Below are 12767 nucleotides of genomic sequence, written 5' to 3' on the forward strand. Positions count from 1 at the left end.
TGATGCTGATGGTCATGTATTTCAGCTTTCAGTGAAAGTGTTTTGCTGATGGTTGGGATCTGCCTCTTGAAGACCAGAAAGTAGTCCCCCCCCCAGGTCTGCTTGAGTTGCAGCTCTATGGGAGGGTATTGGTGGAGCATGGAGTAGTGCTTTTCCCTGCAGTATTTTTTTGCCTTGCTTGTGCAAGCCATATGAAGCTGCTTGCTTAAACATGCACCTTTCTTCATTCATCTGGTTCTGACTGCATGATGATAGATAATTTCATGGGTTACATAGTTTGATATATGTGGGACAGTTGGGTTCTCCTATGGGTTTTTTGGTTGCTTCCACTGTTATAGGTCCATTCAGGGCCAAAGTAAACTTGGCATTAAACTCATTAAATTTCAAGTGCAAATAATAGCTTCAGAGCAGAGAGATATTCTTTCCGACTGCAAGAAAGAATGAGATGGTTCAGTTCCTCCTCACTGCCTGCTACAATCTTGATAATAAGGTTTAGGGGAGCTTTTAATGTTTGATGTATTTCAGTATTTTAATACAGTGGTACTTCAGGTTAAGTACTTAATTTGTTCCGGAGGTCCGTTCTTAACCTGAAACTGTTCTTAACCTGAAGACCACTTTAGCTAATGGGGCCTCCTGCTGCTTCCGTGCCGCCGGAGCACGATTTCTGTTCTCATCCTGAAGCAAAGTTCTTAACCCGTGGTACTATTTCTGGGTTAGCGGAGTCTGTAACCTGAAGCATATGTAACCTGAAGCATATGTAACCTGAGGTACCACTGTATTTTGTTGGAAGCTGCCCAGAGTGGCTGGGGAAGCCCAGCCAGATGGGCGGGGTATAAATAATACTACTACTACTACTACTACTACTAATAATAATAATAATAATAATAATATCATTATCATCATCATCATCATCACACACACCATTGATGCTTAAAAACAACAACCCTGCATATTAAATGCAGAAACAAAATTAACATGAGGTTTGGCTGCCACACTCATGTGCTTCCAAATGTTTCTCAACTCATAACATCCCATTCTCAGAGTCACTGAGGACTAGTGAACATGGAACAATAATGCTGTGAATGCCATTCTGAATCATTCCATGTGGCAGTTCTTGCCATGTGTCAAGCTTTTTGAGTGCAGCAGCTCCACAATGATGTGGACAAATTCCTCTTTCCACCACCTGGTAATGATCCACATGGTAATTTGCAGCACACACAACTTGCCACATAAATTGGCAGCGTGGAGAGCTATTTGAAACAGCCCCCATGTCTCAGCCCCCAGCAGAGACTGGGGTCTGAGTGCTATGCCTTATGCCATTGGGATCTCAGAATAACCCTTAAGTGATCTAATGCAAGGACCAGAGGCATTGCCTAGGCAAATCACAAACTACTTGATCTAACTGACAGTCCTGCAATCACCCTATCCTTTTGACCTCTAGTGCCGCTGTCCATGGTAGTGGCTGCAAATCAGCACTGATTCGCCAACACTCTTCAGGGACAATCACAAAAATCAAGGAGTCAGTGTGGGTACCATGTAGCAAGAAAATGCACAGAACTTTGTGAAATATAAGCCCCCTTCATGCCTACAAAAAACCCACATGTCCCAAACTGGAAGAAAATTAGGAGAAAGGGCTGATGGGCAGAGATATAAGTCACAACAGGCCTTGAAACTGGTAGTTGGAGAGTAATGAATTATGAGAGCAAGCCAAGAGAGGATTTTGAAAGAGTAAACAAGTAAGCGGTCTACGTGGATTCATCTTGAAGAGCAGGAGAGACAAATTAGTTTTAACACATAATTTCTGGGTATATTTCAGAAAAGAGGGAAGTTTGGTTATTTGCACAGCAAGCTAGCATTTAGAACACTAATAGCAACAGAGCTCTAAGATCTATTCTGTGTACAGTGGGGAAGCTATTTCCACCTGGTGTTTCTTATGTTGGTGAATTTCAGTAAATACATATGTGGTTATTGCCATGCCTGTAATAAACAGAAGCAATGGTGTATTCCTACCATTTCAGACTAGTACTCTGTGTAACACAGAACTAGCCCGTGGCATTCATTTGCACAGTATGTAGCAATGAGGACAACTACAGATAACGTTAAAAGTGCATTGGGTGAATTTATGGAGCATAAGCCCTATCAGTAGTTTCTAAGCTAACACTAAAAGCAGGAGCTCCACATTTAGAGGTAGTTCACCTCTGATCAACAGATGAGAGATAAATGGAGATGACTATCTTTATCATGTCCTGCTTGTGAGCTTTTCATAGGTATCTTGAGCAATCACCCTTGAAGACAAAATGCTGGGAAATAGGCTTGTCCTGATCCAGCAAGGTCATTCTTATGGCTTTTCTACCCTTTCCCTACCTGCATGTATATGCAGATTGGGGTTCTAACACATTGTTTGTACAAGTCATGGAAACAGGGAGATAAGGGGAGGGGCTTGGCTTGGCTTCTATAACATTTGTCTCTTCTTTTTCAGCAGACTAGTTTTAAACTTCCTTTTTGGCACTAAAGCATTGAACTGGAAGCGAGTGAGGCTCTCATACAGATGTGCCTTTGCATTTTAAGTAGGATGTAAATTCATCAAATGAGATTTGATCATTTTATTCTGCTTGCTGATCTCTTGAAAACCTCACACCAAAGGCTGCATAATGGAAACTGGATCCCCAGAGGTTTTACTTTAATTTATTTAATAAATGGCACCTTTTCAGAAAGTCTGGGTCTAGTTTTGAATTCTGTGCACTTACCACAATCTCGTTACAAGCTCTGGGAAACATTTGGCCTTAGGAATCTGTGTCTCAGCTCTCCATTCCATTTTCATTGCCTTATTACAAGGACAAATATATTGGGGTTTTTTGAGGTTTGATAAGAGTTCACCCTTAGTAGCATAACGTTATTTGAAGTCATTTTGGGAAAAGGGGTGATTAAAAGAAAACATGTATCTGCACTACTCTGTTCAGCACCTGCAAATAATATGAGAGAGAGAGATCAGGGATCATAGGAATGCTTGTCTCCAAACAGCAACCTCATCGTGAATTCAGTGTTTCAAGATATTTCAGGCTGCAATCCTATATACACAAACTTACCTGGGAGTAAGCCCCATTGAAAGCAATGGTACTTAACTCTGAATAGACCCATGCAGGATTGCACTATCATTATCAAGTCAGGATGGAAGCCTGGAATCTTGTGCAAATGTTGGTTGCCATCTAATGGTTCTAGGTTGGACAGTCAATGATATCTCAGAGGCTTTAGTTTACATGCATTGCCACAGTCCACTTTCTTGCTGGGTTAGGTAGGTGGGAGTCTAATATTCAACTACCATATTGGCCCGAATATGAGCCGCACCCAAATATAAGCTGCACCTTTAAAATTCAAGGGCAAAAAAGAAAAAAAATACAATACCCAAATATAAGCCACTCCCTTAAAATTCCACACGCACTCACACCCATTCCGTTTTACTGTATGCCTGTTTCAGCAGCAATATTGTAAAATCCAATTTAAGCTGCACTGTAACTTTTCACGGTCGGAATCTGAAAAAAAAAGTGAGACTTATATTCAGGCCAATGCGGTAATTGTGCAGCAGAAGTACTGACTACCTATTACCTTGAATTAGAGATGCTGGTTTTAATTTACAAAGTCCTTCATGACCTGGACTTGGTATATCTCAGATCATCTCTGCCCTTTGGAATCTCTTTACCTTTTAAGATCATCTAGGTGCCTCTTTATGAGAGCAGTAAGTGGTCCTACCTTCTTGGCAAGGGCCCCTTAATTCTGGATCACACTGAGATCTGCCACTGTGCACACCTGCTAGGGTGTTGCATGAGAGTGTTTTTTTGTTTAGACAGACTTTCCCAAATAGGAATTTTACTTGTGTTGCGTTGGCTAATATTGTGTGTGTGCGTTAACGTATCGATTGGTTATGACTGTTGCTTTAATTATTTTTATGGTGTGATCTTATGGTTATTTATATTGTTTGATAACAACTTGAATGTGGTGAGATAAGGATGGAGATTGGGTGGGTGGGTGGGGGGTTTATAATTAAGTTTGCGTGGAACTAACTCTTGGTTTGTGCTGCATTTATGTCTGGGTGGATAGGGTTATATCAGGTAGACAGAGTCAGTGGACAGAAGTAGTTCACTAGAGATAATTGAGAATCTGTCAGCAGCCTACCCAGTGCCCAGTTGTGGCAGCTATTCTACTAGTAAATGCTGCAGAAACATTATGTGTGCATAACTCTCGGGACAGGATGTCTACACTGTGCCAGGAAAACCATGAATCTTCCTGGTGAGAGCACAATGCCAAGATCTCCTTTATCGATCCTTATGCAACAGCAGCTAACGGAGAGGGAAAGAACAGCAACACAAGGCTAAATGAGAACAGGAAAAAAAGATAGTTGCACCTTGAAAATGCTGCTGACCAGGAGTTCTGCATAATAAAAGGCACAGCTGTGAATCTATTAACCCCCACATAATCACAAACTGGCACATCACAAGAACCACATGCAAACCGGGAGGGGGGGATTTTCCTAAATGCCTAGAATGCCACTTAATAGCAAGATGTGCATGATTAAAAATGCATTCTCTCAATATATATTTACCCCCCCCCAAAAAAAACCAACCACAAAATGATCATAACAATAATATGAAGACAGGACATCTTGGAGTGGCCAAAGGTTAAGGAAGCTTCAAAGAGGGAATTTCACAAGGGCAGCTTTTCTCATCTCTGCAGAACCACCTGCACTTCCAGGAATTCCCTTTTCTATCCAAGCAGCTATTAAACTCACAGGAGCCTCTTCCTCCTTTGAATCTGGTCCCCTGAGGCTGTCATTTGCAACACCTGTCTGGAGCCTGGAAGGAAGCATAGATTAGCATGCATGAGGCCATGGCTAGTTAAATAGGAATCACAAGAGGTAGCAGTGTAATAGCAATAGTGCAGTGCTCTGGTTTCGTGTCAGACAAAACTCAGCAGCAGATGTTGGTGCCAGAATTGTACTCCTAATATGCTTGGGGGTTGGGGAAGAAAAGAGGATGAGAAAAGAGGCTGTGTGAACAGCTTTGCTGTGACAGGAGGCAGCATATAGTTCTTTAACATGGGTTGCCAGAAGGGCATGTAAAAGTACGCAAGGTATTGTCAGCTTGATTAAAGAGTGCCTGCTTTCTCTGTTATAATCCCTGCTGATACCCTGCACTATTTCACCTAAAAGCATTCAGTGTGGTAGATAATCCATATTAATCTTCAAAACAATAGGAAGTGGGGAAAGGGAGCAATGTGAGAAAAGTGGGGGAAAGGAGGACAGGAGGGAATGACAAAGATACAGATCAAAAGGAGGGAGAAAGTTCATTCTGGTGCTCCTGGGAGATTTACATTCCTAGAACACTTTCATTTAAATATGCCTAATTATCATGAGCATCTGCAAGTCCTAAATGAGCTGCTCTTTTCATTTGTTCTTTTCAGTTATTTCATCAAAAGTGTTGTACCCCTGCAGCTCCTAGAGACTTGTGCTCAGAATTTGTCTGCATTTCACTGTAAAAATCAGGCTGGCTACAGTTTTGGAATAGCTTCAGGCCTGGCCCCCACCCACTGCCTTGACATAGCAGTCTGACAACAGAGAAGCAGATGTTAAAGGAAAGGTATAGATAGAGGATGTGGGAGAAAGAAGAACAGCAATAGGAAGAAGAGGTGTAGAAGATTCAGACAGAGAATGAGGCAAAGGACCTTTTCAAACAATGTGTGGCAGCAATCCTAGGTTTGCCACAAAGTATAAACTGAGGGATGCAGGTAGCGCTGTGGGTTAAACCACAGAGCCTAGGACTTGCCGATCAGAAGGTCGGTGGTTCGAATCCCTGCGACGGGGTGAGCTCCTCTTGCTCGGTCCCTGCTCCTGCCAACCTAGCAGTTCGAAAGCACCTCAAAGTGCAAGTAGATAAATAGGTACCACTCTGGCGGGAAGCATTTCCGTGTGCTTCTCTGGTTCGCCAGAAGCGGCTTAATCATGCTAGCCACATGACCCGGAAGCTGTACGCCGGCTCCCTCGGCCAATAAAGCGAGATAAGCGCCGCAACCCCAGAGTCGGTCATGACTGGACCTAATGGTCAGGGGTCCCTTTACCTTTACCTTATAAACTGGATGGTAAGCTGCAACCAGTTCTAGATTTCAGATAAGTGAATCTCTATGACAAATATGTTTCCAAACACACATATACGTTTTTAGATGCACATTTTTTTTAAAGGAGTTTTGTTAGATCTAAAAGAATAAATAAAGTGCAAAGAAGCACATAGTGCTAGAATGTATTAATCAGACAGAGGCAGCTCTGTGCAAACATCTTCACTACACATGCAAATCCATTACTCAAATGATTGCTTGAATAGGTGGAATAGCCATCACAAATGGAACACCACAGACAGAGCTTTTATTTTACCTGAATCCTTACACTTTTCAATGGAAGGAAATTAGCATGTTCACCTGGAAATCATGTAGGTCCCCTCCAGACTAGTGTGTGTGTTTGTTTGTGGGTGTATTCTGCAACCTACCAGTGATGCAATAGCAGTCTATTGGGGTGGGCACAGGGTGTCCACCACTTTTATTAGTTGTTGTGTGATGCATCCCCAGTGTTGTCATCTGGAGGGGGCACAAAAGTGGGACCAAAAATCCTTGGGACTTTGTAGTATGAAAAGTTTGGGGGTTTCAGCAGAAAACTGTGGAACATGCACCAGTTGGAAACAATGGTGTACGTTTGACTCAATACTTTTACGGAACTGAAAGCAAGATCATAGATAACTGTCCCAATGCCAACCTGAACACAAATCATGATGGATGTGCAATGAAAAGGGCACCTGGAGGGGCCCTCAGTGATGGTGTAGTCATGATTATAGGATTGGTTGTGGATGGGGGAAGCCCAGTCCAAACCAGCACTCAGTTATGAAGCTCTTTTTGGTAGCCTTGACCAAGGGCCTACCTTGGCCTCACAATCTCACCTATCTCAGTTTTTGAGGAGGAACAGATGTTGTTTGGAGCTCCTTGGGGAAAGGGGCAGGATACAAATGTAACTAATAATAATTGACACTAATGCTAGCTAATACATTATTTAGGGTGTTTTAAAAACGCTTTTGCAGAGATGTCTGCTGCTACTGTGTAGCGGCTGTGAGCTACACACAAGAGATCTGTCTTCACCGCAAACTTAAAAGGATTTAAACTCTTAGGAATTGCCCCCCAATGAATTGATTTATAACTCACCAAATGTAGGATACGATGCCATGCATTACACTGCTATGGTTCTCCAGCAGAATTCTCACTACAATTACAATTCCCAGAGCTCTTTTCGGAGTCATATGATGCCCCCCATGGAGCTCCCCCCCCAGGCATGATGCTATATTGGAAGGGGGAGAGAATTGGCTGCCCTCCAAAAAAAATTGGGGCTCCTACCAGCGTCAGCCACTCAGGGATGAAAGCAGTGGTGGTCTGACACCATCCTGAAAGCCACAGGTTCCCCACTTCTGATTTAGGGATAAGTAAAAGTTATGTGCTGTTTGTATTTGTGCAACAAGTACTGGTCAACAAGTGGCTCTTTCCCCATTATTGCTATCTCCATGGCAAGAAAACTTGACCTCAAAGATTGCTTTGAGACTCTTGAAAGGATGCTCATCAAAGGTGGTGAATCTAAGGAAGACCATGGGCCAAAGCTAGAGGCAGATGAAATGGCTGGGTTTCCACAATACAATTTCGTTAAATAAATCCAGACCCATCCAAACCAATGTAGCGGGACTATCTTTGAAGTTGTTTCCAGTGAGTTGTTGTAGAGTTAGCTTTACACTGGGGAGACCCACCCACAGCCACAGAGTTTATTAGGTGGCCTTGAATCAGTCGTTGTGGCTCAGTCTAACCTACCTCACAGGGTTGTTGTGAATGTAAAAAGGAGGAGGTATGTATGTTGCTGCAAGCTGTTCGGAGGAAGGGCAGGGTAAACAATAAATAATCATTGATGTCTTGGTGATTAGAACCAAATTCATGTAGAATATGATTACAGTTCAGGATAGAAGGGCTTGCATTTGTAAAATCTCTGTGACTCTGTTGAAGTTTATCTGCAAACAAACAAAATCCCTTCACTTCTGCAGTCTTGGTCACTGTAAATACATTTTGCAAGAAAATAAGACACTGCAAGTAGAATAAACTAAATAATGAAAACAAATGATATGCTGTTATTCTTAACATAGTCAGAATGCATATTATTCATTTTCTGATTGTCGATTTTCAAAATTTAATGCAGAAACAGAAATATACTCCCCCACCTGCAGTGATACCACCGTCCACACCATAGATTTAAAGCATATGGTTTTTCAAAAGAATCCCAGGAATGTGTGCAGCAAACACACATCTAGATCCCCAACAAGGAGATACTGAGAAAGAGCACTGAGTGGGGAAAGGGTTAAACATCCATCTATTTCTCTGCTGAAAGCCAATCCTTTCTGGAGCTGCATTTTTTTTTCTTAAAAGAAGTTGATTTAGGGAGTTAATATATGCATTTGCATAACAGGCAGTTTCTCCCTACCGCCTTTTACAGTTCAGTCAACATTAGCAATTTCCTTCAATAGCAACTATGCCAGCAAGGAGGCAGCAGGCAGAGTCTGTGATAAGCAAGGAGTATATTTGTAAAAGAACAGCCTTGGAAGGGGAGCAAAATGGAAGATCCCATGTATTTAGAATGCACGGGATGTTGCTGCGTGGCCTGAAATAAGCTGCAGGCTTTGGAAATTGGCAAGCTGGAATCACAGACCGAATATTTGAACTTGTGGCTTTTGTTATTGCCGTCACTTCATTGAGCAATGTCAAGTTCACAAGGCAGTAAACACTCAGGGATTTATAAAGGAAATCACTTTTAAAAATGACTTACATGAATTCATGGAAGATTTCTGGAGACACTTGGTCAATTAAAACGTTTTGCTCTTTCTAGGCAGCTCTGCTGCACTACAGCTTGGTAGGTTTGCCATACATAGTTCACCACTGACACCTGGTGTTTAGCTTGGTTCATTGCAAGTGGCTTCAGTTTCTTACTGCAATCTTATGACCTGATGCGAGTCAGTAAGGCAGAGGTACCTAATGTAGTGTCTTCTATATGTTGAAGGCTCTAACCATCAACAGTCCAGGTTGATGGGAGTTGTAGACCACAACATCTGAAGGGCATCACATGGCCTTCCCTGTGCACTAAAGCAGTAACTCACTACAATATGAATTAGCCATGTTCATGTGTTGCAGCAAAAGCAATAGTCTTGTGGCCCCTGAATGACTAACACAGTTACTATGGCATAAGCTTTCGTGGACCAGAGTCCACGTCACTATATACACTTGTAAATAATGAGATCTAATGGCAATGAAGTGCCAATAGTACACTCTGTGAAAACTCAACTGAAGCTTAAAACTGTATGCAAAAAAAACCCAGTGACTATTCACAACAGCAGTAATTGGTGATACCCTAATCATTCTTAAATTTATTAATGTCTGTAGTGGGACGAGAACCCATAGTCTCTACTTATGCTCAGAACTGATATAATCAAACTTCTTATTCAGTTCTAATTCAGTAGTTTCATACCGGCGTCTTCTTTGATGATGATGATGATGATCACATATCTGACATCCGGAATGGCAACGTTCAGAAACTCGTGAGAGAACATTTCAGTCTCCCAGGACTCTCTCCTAATGCTGACTTGAACATTGCTATTCTCCAACAAAGGAATGATGATTAAGTTATCACAAATTACCGCTGTTGTAACTGATTCCATTGTTTTTTGTGCATACATTTAAACTTTAATTGTACTGTCACAAGCTGTACGTTTGGCATTTCATGGTCATGGGACTCCATTGGTTCCCCCCCACATCCTTCCTCTACACCAGTGGTTCTCAAAGGTGTGGCAGGAGAGGGGGGCAAGTGTGGCGGGAAGATTCAAGGACAAAGAAACATTTCAATATTTCAGTGTAGTATAGTGTCAAAACATTTTTAAAAATATTTGCAGGAAATGGATAGGTATCGTTTCAAAATGAGAGCAGGAACATCAAATGATACTGAGGACAATCCTGGTTGTGTTTTCCAATCAATATCTTATCTGTTAAAAAAAAAAGAAAAATCAGTGTAGCACAAGCAATTTTTTATTCTGTAAGTGTGGCCCAGAGAAAAAAGTTTGAGAGACACAGCTCTACAACCATGTGTATATAGACCCACTGACAAATCCAAGAAATGCACCTGATGAAGGGTACTCTCATAACCCATGAAAGTACTATAGCAGAATAACTTTAGCATATAGAATGTAACTATAGTCACGTCAAGCTTGAGCCATATGTCTACAGCTTCTGCAACCTGAAAGAATTGCTTAGTGACACTGCTTTTGGATTCTCTCTGTAGAGGCCACCTTCTCTCAATCACCTATTCCATAATAAAGAGGAACCAGCAGGGCTGCTCCAGAGCATGCTGCTTTATTTTTGCAATGTTACTGGTACTAGTGATGTGCAGGATCTATTCAGTAGTAATGAAACCTGAAGTCTAGCTGCAGTGGCTATAGGTTAAACTGCGTGGGATCTGCATAAGACCTCCATTAGCCTAACCCTATTAATATTAATATACTTACAGCTTCTTGCTGCAGTGGAATCCTCTGCCAGATTTCACTAGGAGGGATGGGACGCACACACACATATACAATTGACTACTGACAGCTCCCATAAATACCCATGATCCAGTTGAAATAGGAGTGCATGACAGGGTTACCACCCCTACTCTGAACTGTATATTGCCCTTTCCATAATGTGCTTTGCTCAGAAGGAGCGTTGGAAATTAACCTGGCTGCAGTCACAAAGGAAGCACATAACAGTGCTGAACCTGGTGAAGTCTTAACTTAGAAGGCCATAGATTTTTGCCATTAGCTGTTAAAGAAATGAAATGTCTTAACTATGCACAAATTGTTTCTTCCAGTGTATGACACACAGCCCATGTCAACGGTTAATGCCCCAGTCATCTCCACTCCATCTTCCCCTCCCCATTATTTGCATCTCAAATTTTGCGACCAATGGACATAGTTTCCTAGAGGAAGCAGCTATACACATAATGCTATACTGCTCTGTGCTCTCAAGGAAAAGCCAATTAGCACCTACCTGTCATATCCACCCCCACCCCACCCCGCTGCTGACTCACCTGCTCCCATCATCACATTTGATTTGCAGTGCTATTGTTCACCCTGCTGGAAGAAGTATATCAGTAGTACTGTCCCGATCCTTTAAAGGTAAAGGAGATAGTTAGGAGTCCCAGGCAGAGGAAATAAATGCATATGATGCAGTAGGGACAAATACTAGATGTTTCCACTCACATTCTTTGAAGCACCAGAAATCACTGGGCAGGCTGTGGCTCTTGCTGTAGCCCGATTACTTGGCTTCCATTTTGGACATGTCGCCCAATGGTTGTTGTTGTTCTTTTTTCCAGGTTCGGGATAAAAAACTCCTCAATGACCTGAATGGTGCTGTCGAAGACGCCAAGACTGCCCGTCTTTTTAACATTACCAGCTCGGCACTGGCCACTTTCTGCATCATCCTTGTCTTCATCTTTCTGCGATACCCACTCACCAACTACTAGACCGTGGCCAGTAGTTGCTGCCCAAATTCCCGTGCCAGAAGCCGCCATTGAGTTTCTAACAGAAGGGACGAAAACAAATAAGACGACACCCATGCAACTCCCTCCGAATGGCAAACGCCACCCCAAACAGATCGAAGAAACAATCAGGACTCCCCTTGACACTCCTCTCTCTCCCCCCCGCCCCCCAAATAGCCTGACTGGTATGTGAACTTACGTAGCAGAGAGTTTTACTTTTACATTTTGTACACAAAGTATTTATTTTCATGATAAAGAAATAGGATTTGATGGTGAGATGGAAACGACACGGCTTAATCGGAGGGGACGGCGGACTGCGGTGGAGGAGAAACGGAAGGAGTACACCAGTGATCCCAAGATGAAGGCAACATAACCGACCTGAGAGTGCTGAACTGAGAGGATGGGGCAGATTGCCCTGTTAGGCATGGTGAAATGCAGACCTCTTTCGGGATATACCCCTAAGTCTGTACACAGTTTCAGAAGCTCAAGAGAGGGAATGGAATAATTAAAAAAAAAAAAAGCTTGCTGCTAAGAGTTAGGCATGGCCTTTGCAGAACATATCAGTTGCATTCAGACTGCTTCCAAGTTCTTTCCCTCTCCGCTCCCCACTCTGTGTCCCCCAACACACAAACACACACCTTTGCCGTCTACATTTTTACCTGTTTTCATATTTATTTGATTGAAGCCCATAATAGCTTGCAAAAATGTTTATAAATCAGGAAATTTGGGTTCTAGACAGGTTACACTAGCTTCTCCTGACGAATCCTGGAGCCTTCCAGGGTAAATCCCAGAGGGGAGGGAAAAAGTAATGGTCCTCTTTGGAACCTCATGGAAACACTGAGAATGTAGACAACTTATGGAAAATTTGCATAGATCCTGTATCTCTGTCAACTTTCAATAAAAATACCTCTAACCATCAGACACTGTATACTACAGGTTGCATGTTTCTGCCTCATAATGCCATCCACAGCAGGAGAAAGCTGGGCTTTGTTGACCAATTTAAAGATGGTAGGATTTCATTTAATATAGCTTTTGAAACAAGCCGAACCATTCTTTTTAAATTTTACAATATCTAGGTCAGTGTCACAGTGCAAAAGTAAATATTTTTTTCCCAACTGCCCCAAGATAGCATTGCCATTCAGCA

General features: G+C 42.2%; 1 protein-coding gene across 5 annotated transcripts in view; it reads left to right on the forward strand.

Annotated features, from left to right (window-relative positions):
* Window positions 1-12542, forward strand: part of IFITM10 (interferon induced transmembrane protein 10) — a 28974-nt gene extending 16432 nt beyond the window's left edge. For all 5 annotated transcript variants that reach the window (XM_081904645.1, XM_081904644.1, XM_081904646.1 and 2 more), the window contains one exon: window positions 11459-12542. In XM_081904645.1, coding sequence (XP_081760771.1) covers window positions 11459-11608 — 150 coding nt within the window. In that variant the 3' untranslated portion in view covers window positions 11609-12542. The remainder of the gene's footprint in view (window positions 1-11458) is intronic.
* Window positions 12543-12767: the final 225 nt, after the last annotated feature.

Source organism: Podarcis melisellensis (assembly GCF_964234715.1).
Source record: "Podarcis melisellensis genome assembly, chromosome: 1".
Lineage (NCBI taxonomy): Eukaryota > Metazoa > Chordata > Lepidosauria > Squamata > Lacertidae > Podarcis > Podarcis melisellensis.